The following is a 7,561-nucleotide window of genomic DNA, read 5'->3' on the forward strand; positions in this document are numbered from 1 at the left end:
TCAGCCTTGCTGTGGCCCCCTGCTGCAGCTGCTGCTCCTCCCTTAGAGCTCACTCCCTTCCTAGCCCATTGCTCCTGGATCAATTGTAAGGCAGTTTTCTAGTTGTTTGGAGGAGAATTTGGGAGGGCTTAGGGTTCCTTCCTTACTCCGCCATCTTGGTACCAGAAGTCCATTGTTATTTCTTCTAGCTCCATGCAGCAGCATGTAAATGGAAGTGAAGGAGGCAGATGGCAGGTCTAACCCAAGTGAGGCATCTGTGAAAGCATGATAAATGACAGTACAAAGGGCAGCAGATTAAAGAGTATGGGTTGAATAAGGAAGGAAAGAGATCGTAACAGATGCAGGGGTCATGGCTTGGAAAAAAAAACATGAGGGTTAGAGGGAATGAAGTTCATGGTTAGAATAGAGAACAAGGTGAGGAGTCATAAAGCATAGGGAAAGATGGAATGATGAAAGAGAGTGATCAGACAAAGGAATTTGGGGGTTCATGTACATAGAAGAGTCTATTTAGGAGTTAATTTACATGGAAATGTAAAAACTACTGTATCTAATACCTGAGATGGAATTCTATAACAACAATCCTGCTTGCAGCTGCTGTGGAGGTGTAAGGCCAATAATATCAACACACAGGAAGGCTGGTAGCACAGGTTCTTTGATCTGCTTTTCTTTTTTTCTTTTGTAAGAAACCAATGTTTATTTTCCATCAACATTTTTCCAACACTATTAGAGCATCTGGGGCAAAACTTAAGACTACTCTGTGGTAGTTCCTACCCACTCAGTGACCTGAGCAGTAGGAGCCGCAGGCCAGTCCTCAGTAGCTGGCTGAGCACTCCCATCTTCGGTGGGGAACTGCTGAATGGGCACAGATGGCACCTGTACTCCCTCAGACCAATCCGCCACCTCCGGCTGAGTAGCAGTGAATTCTGGGGTGGGTGCGGTCCATTCACCCTGAAACTCTTCCTTTGTTACTGCCTTCTCAGTTGCGGCCTGCTCTTCCTTTTCAATCTCTGGATCCCTGTAGAAGTAAAGATCAGGCACAACCTCCCACAGGTGTTCACGAGAGGTGGTACCACGCGTACGCAGGACTTCACGGGCCAGCATCCACGACATCAGACCCACTGAGTGAGCCCCCTTGTTGTTACATGGAATGGCAATATCCACATAGCAAAGTGGAGAGTCTGTGTTGCACAGTGCAATGGTTGGGAGGTTAACATATGATGCTTCAATCAGAGGCTGGTGATCTGCCCGAGGATCAGTGACCACCAAGAGGCAAGGCTCCCTGAAAGCTGCCTGAATCTGGTTATTGAAGGTGCCCGGTGTGAAATGTCCAGCAATAGGTGTGGTGCCAGTGGTAGCAGCAAATTTCAGAACAGCTCGCTGGCCAGTGTTCCTGGATGAGATGACACTAACATCAGCTGGGTTTTCAATGGCAACAATAGCACGAGCTGCCAGCAGAAGGTTTTCCCAAGATCTCTTCAAGTTAATGATGTAGTCGCCATCACTCTTTCTTTTGTAGATATACTGTTCCATCTGGAAGTCCAAATTGGTGCCACCCAAATGGGTTCCTGCAGCAAGAAATTTGAGGACATCCTCCTCCTTCATCTGCAAGACATCCAGGGCTCCGGACATTGTGAAAGTTTCCCTTTAAAGTTAAGACGGAAACCGAGAACAACGCCGTATGGAACCCTCTTCGGGGCAGTGTGGAAAGCTTGATCTGCTCTTCTAAGGAAAGCAACTTTAAGGGGTTTACAATCTCACTTTAATTAAACATACATATATCATTCACTTAGTTCAGGGGGGAAAGTCAGCATCCTGAACTTCAGAGAAAACACAAACAGAAATTACAAGCAGATATTATATAAACAGAGCAAATAACACAAATAACAGATCAGCAGACAGGGCCTCTGCTTGTCCATAGCAATACATACATAATTACCATAGAGAGAAGCACCAACATCTGGGTTTTCAAAGCCAGGGGGCTCCTTAATGGCTACCCAGAGTCTTGTTTGGTCAAATCACATGAGCAATCTTCCAATGAGGGACCCCCCAAGCAAAATGCTAACCTCAGAATATACATACTGTTTCCAATCAAGGATTCTTGATTCAGTCAAAGACTCTTGATTCAAAGAAAGGCAAGCCTCAATCAAAGACATTTGATTGCCTTAGTGCTGAGAAGCATTCAAAAAGAAAAAAAAAAACAGCAAAAATTCCCACCTTGCTTGCCATTACAAATTCAGAAGTAGGTCATATGAATTAAGTAGAATGAAGAACTAGGAAGTTAGAGAATTTGAGAGAACTTCAATATGTATGTTGAAATCTCCTAGCTTTTTTTGGCAAAGTCACATTTTTAATCTAATTTTCAAGGTTTATAAGTTACTGATTGGCCAAAGAACTCATGTAAAGTCTCGAACTCATGCTTGGTTATTTGGGCAGTTTGGCCTATGTCCACATTCAGAAAATTCGGCAATCTTGGGCACATGTGAGCAATCTGCCAAGTTCAATTTCTTTTTTTTTTAATTTTTTTTCCAATTTCTAATAATTTTCCTGAGAATGACCTTGAATAGTTTATCTTAGTATGGGGTTGGGGGGAAGGCGAAAAAATACATAAACATTACAAATTATAAAGGGTGAAAAAAGTCAGCTATTAACATACAAGGTGAAATGTTACAAAGCAAGATGAAATGTTACAAGCAATTTCTCCACCGCACCTAACCCTGTTAGGAAAGTGTTACTAGTATTGTCCTTTAACAGCTGGAAGAAAAACAAGGCCTGAGAATTTGGGCTTAGTTTGATTTTTCAAAGAAGTATTTTCAAGACAATTGTAAAGTCAATATGTAAGCAAAGAATGTTATTAAACTTAATAGAAATGCAAATGATTTTTCTACGTAGGAAAAGAATCTCCCAAAATGCGGGTTACAGTAATGATTCCAGTAAACAATAAGTAACAAATGGGTCTAATTCCAAACAGGCACTTGGCTCATCTCTTTGCATTGCTTCTACAAGCAGAAATTCATACCTCTACGGTATCTCAAAACACACGAGTAGTGCTGAAGCACTTGTGTGAGCCATTGCTCACAAAAAAGCTACCTATAACAAAAACTCCTACAACATCTCGCACAGGTGTACCCTATAGAGCACAGAGAAGGATGAGAAATTATTGTCAATGATGTTACTATCTATCAATGACTTTGCAACAGAATATCACCAAGTCCCATCATGTAAACTTTGCCTTTCAGACTGATGGTAGCTTTGCAGCATGATCTCCTGCATAGACTTCCCCAAGTTTACAAACAACATGAGTGAAGACATACAGAACACAACGAAAATCATTCCTGTAACAAGAAACCTCACAACTGCTTTGATTGAACACTCACACCACTCTCCCATGCCTCTTTAGGTCCCCCTCCACATAGCATAATCTGCTCTGCACTGTCACTACCTGTTTAGAAACAACACCTCCGAAGCCTGGTCTTATTTATCTTTTTATGGTCACGAAACAGACAGCCTGCTAAGGGGAGAGTTATCGCCAGCAGCTGCTGCCTTCCTGCCCTGCACATAAAGTTCCTTAACTTCTAGACTTCAGTATCATAGTGGCATGGAGTTTCTTACCCTGCTCTTTCTTCTTAATCACATTCCACTACTTAACAATATTTTGGCAAAGAATTTAAAATTCAATTCCTCTTGTCTGCTTGGATGCTTTTCTTTCTGGCTTCCTTCTTTGTTTCTTCTCTTCCACTTGAGATCCTTCATCTTCTCTGAATATCCAGAGTATAGAAAGGATTTCCTTAAATTCTTCTCTTTCAGGGAAACCAGCTGCATTTATTGTACAAATAATTACCTCAAGTGGTTTCCCTAACAGGACATTTAAAGAATTCTCTAGTCTTCCTGTCGTTTTTATTGGACAACCTGTAGATTGTGAATCACAACTGAAAAGAACTTTTTAAACCTTAATTTCATTGATACCTTTTGTTTCCATGCATCTTTCATTTCTGAATCTATCCTTTCTCCCTCTCTGAACAGTAAATCACCCCTGTAATTAAGATTGAAAAAAACCTGTATGTTTCCGTAAGAGTCCTTCCTCTTAGAGCAGTGGAAACAGAGCAGGATTTTCGAGTCAGAAGACTTGGGTTCAAATCCCTGTTCTGCCAATCACTGTTGGTATGACCTTGGGCTATAGTCACTTAAACATTCTAGACCACCCCTTCCTCAATTATAAAAAGAGGGCATGAGTCTGGATGTCCTCTAACATACATTTCATTTCTGTGTCTGTCTAAAATAGTCCATTCATCTTTTGGGTCAGGTAGGCCTGGAGTTAGGAAGACCTGAGTTCAAATATGACCTCAGACACTTATTAGCTATGTGACCCTGGGCCAGTCACTTCGTGCTGTTTGCCTCAGTTTCCTCATTTGTAAAATGAGCTGGAGAAGAAGTTTTCAAATTACTCCTGTATTTTTGCCAAGAAAACCCCAAAAGAAATCATGAAGAGTTGGACACACCTGGAAAATGACTAAACAAATTTGTATAAAGTGACCTGGAAAACTGTCTATTCATCCCTATGTGTTCCCTGTTGGGATCCTAATTAAATGAGAATCCTTTTAAAGTTGCTTTTAGGCCAGTTTAGCTGATCTTTCACATGGTAACCTCAGCTACTTTGTTAATTACTATCAATTAGTAGACATTTGCTAAACACCATATTAATAGACTATAGGACACACTTTCTTCCCCTCATACTGTGTTTCATGAGCTTCTAGGAATATAGGTTTACAACTGGAAGCATTCTTAGAGGTCATGCAGTTTAATCCCCTGCTTTTAGAGATGGACTAATTAAGTGCTTTGCCCAAATGAAAATTACAACAGCAATAATAACAGTATTTGAACTCAGATCCTTTGACTCCTAACCTGTTTTTTTTTTCTCTGCACTCCCACTGAATACAGATAAGGATGTCACAGATAAGAAAGCTTGAATGTAATGCCATATGCAGTGTTGGAGGTAGTACTCACATCTCGGAGCTGGTAGCATTGAAGAATTATTTTGCAAATGAAATGAAATATAGTGAATCTTAGACTTACCAGAGTGATTTCCTTTTAGGCAACCTTGTGAGGTAGGTAGCTGGAGGAAGTAATAAGAGAACTTCTAACTTCTTCCTGACTGTCAAGAACAAGGGGAAATGAATTACTGAATGGCACAGTGCCTAGAGCATGGATATGAAATCAGAAAAAACCCGACTTCAGAGCCAGCCTCAGGCACTTAATTTGCTATGGTCAAGTCACAACCTATCTTTGCTCAGTTTCCTCATCTTTAAAATGGAGGTGATAATAGCACCTAATTCCCAGGGTTGTTGTGAGGAATAAATGAGATAATACATTTAAAATACTTTGCAAACCTTAAAGCACTAAATAAATGCTAGTTATTATTGCTATTATTATTAAGTAGTAGTAGTATTTTGGGGGGTTCAAGAAGTTTTTTGGGAAGTATCTAGTAATAAAACCAAAATATATTAATATATCTTTAAGAATTTTTGAATGCAAAAGTTAATGAAACAAAAACTGTAAAGTTCATCCTAAGATATTGATTCTATTCTGTGATTGCATATTTAAATAATGTCCTTCATGCGAGATCCTCAAGGTGGATCATGGCATGAAATACATATCAGTGATATGAAACATAAAATGGCTGCCACTAAACCAAACATATGGATCTCTGAGATTGCATATTTTTTAAAATCTGAATATGAGTGTTTATTTCTCTCAAAGCTTGCAGAACATGCATATAGAGTTATGCATGGGAGCTTATCATAAGACAATGAACTCAAAGATGGGCTGACAAAGCAGATCTTATATCTTCAGAGCAGTTCCCTCTCGCGTTTCCCTCCTTTCCTGGCTCAGGATTCCTATGTCAGCCAGATTTATAGTGCCTATATGGTTAACCATGATATGAGAAAGGAATTTCTTTCTTTCTTATTTTTCTTTTTTGTAATTAAGATTTTTTATCTTTAGTTTACAACACTCAGTTCCACATGATTTTGAGTTCAAGATTTTCTTCCCCCCCCCATCTTCCCTAAGAGGGCATGGAATCTAATATATCTTCTACGTATAACTTTGCATTAAACTTATTTACACAATAGTCAAATTGTAAAGAAAAATTATGATCAATGGAATGAATCATGAGAAAGAAGAAACAAAAGCAAAAACCAAAAAAAAAAAAAAACCCAAACCCAAAAACGAAAGAAAAAAAAAAGGAGAGCAAAGCCACAATCTGCATTCAGACTCCATAGCTCTTTCTCAGGATGTAGATAGCTCTCTCCATTATGGGTCCTTTGGAATTGTCTTTGAACCTTGCATTGCTGAGAAGAGCCAAGTCTATCAAGGTTAGTCATCACAGAATCAATATATCTGTGTTTGTGTATAATGTTCTTCTAGTTCTGCTCCACTCAGCGTCATATCATGTACGTTTTTCCAGGTTATTATGAAGTCTGTATGTTTCCCGTTTCTTACAATACAATAGTATTCCATTACATTCTTATACCACAACTTTTTCAGCCATTGCCAAATTGATGGGCATACCCTTGATTTCTTTTTTTTTAGTAGTTTTTTTTTAATTTTTATTTATTTATTTTTAGTTTACCACACACGGTTCTACATAATTTTGAGTTCCAGATTTTCTCCCCTCCCTCCCCCCTCCCTTCCCAAGACAGCATGGAATCTCATATAACTACCATGTATAACTTTGCATTGAATTAATTTATACACTAGTCAAGTTGTGGAGAAGAATTATGACCAATGGAATGAATCATGAGAAAGAAGAAACAGAACCAAAAAAAAAAAAACCCAGAACAAAAACAAAAGAGAAGCAAAAAAGGCGAGCATGTAGTGCGCCTCAATCTGTATTCAAACTTCACAGTTCTTTCTCTGGACGGAGGTAGCATTCTCCAATGTGCGTCCCCTGGAGTTGTCCTTGCACGTTAGGTTGCTGAGAGGAGCGAAGTATGTCAGGGTTGGTCCTCACGGAATCCATATATCTGTGGCTGTGCACAACGTTCTCCTAGCTCTGCTCCGCTTACTCAGCATTATGTCGTGTAGGTTTTTCCAGGTTGTTACAAAGTCTGCATCATCCCCATTTCTTATGGCACAATAGTATTCCATCACCTTCATATACCACAGCTTGTTCAGCCATTCCCCAATTGATGGGCATCCCTTTGATTTCCAATTCTTGGCTACCACAAAAAGAGCCGCTATAAATATCCTTGTACATATGGGTCCTTTTCCCGCTTGTGTGATTTCTTTGGGATACAACCCTAGAAGTGGTATTGCTGGATCAAAGGGTATGAACATTTCTATAGCCCCTTGGGCATAGTTCCAAACCGCTCTCCAAAATGGCTGAATCAGCTCACAACTCCACCAGCAATGCAACAATGTTCCAATTTCCCCACATCCTTTCCAGCATTTATCATTTTCCTGTTTTGTTATTTTAGCCAATCTGACAGGAGAGATGTGGTATCTAAGAGTTGTTCTGATTTGCATTTCTGTAATCAGTAGTGATCCAGAGCATTTTTTCATATGC

The 7,561-nt window shown here is 39.6% G+C and overlaps 1 protein-coding gene across 1 annotated transcript; it reads right to left on the reverse strand.

The window, feature by feature from the left end:
• Positions 1-750: 750 nt before the first annotated feature.
• On the reverse strand, positions 751-1,647 carry LOC118853976 (40S ribosomal protein SA-like). Its single transcript, XM_036764246.1, has one exon. It carries the CDS (start codon positions 1,627-1,629, stop codon positions 751-753), a length of 879 nt encoding a protein of 292 aa, XP_036620141.1. The 5' UTR covers positions 1,630-1,647.
• Positions 1,648-7,561: the final 5,914 nt, after the last annotated feature.

The sequence above is a fragment of the Trichosurus vulpecula genome, chromosome 6, assembly GCF_011100635.1.
Source record: "Trichosurus vulpecula isolate mTriVul1 chromosome 6, mTriVul1.pri, whole genome shotgun sequence".
Classification (NCBI taxonomy): Eukaryota; Metazoa; Chordata; class Mammalia; order Diprotodontia; family Phalangeridae; genus Trichosurus; species Trichosurus vulpecula.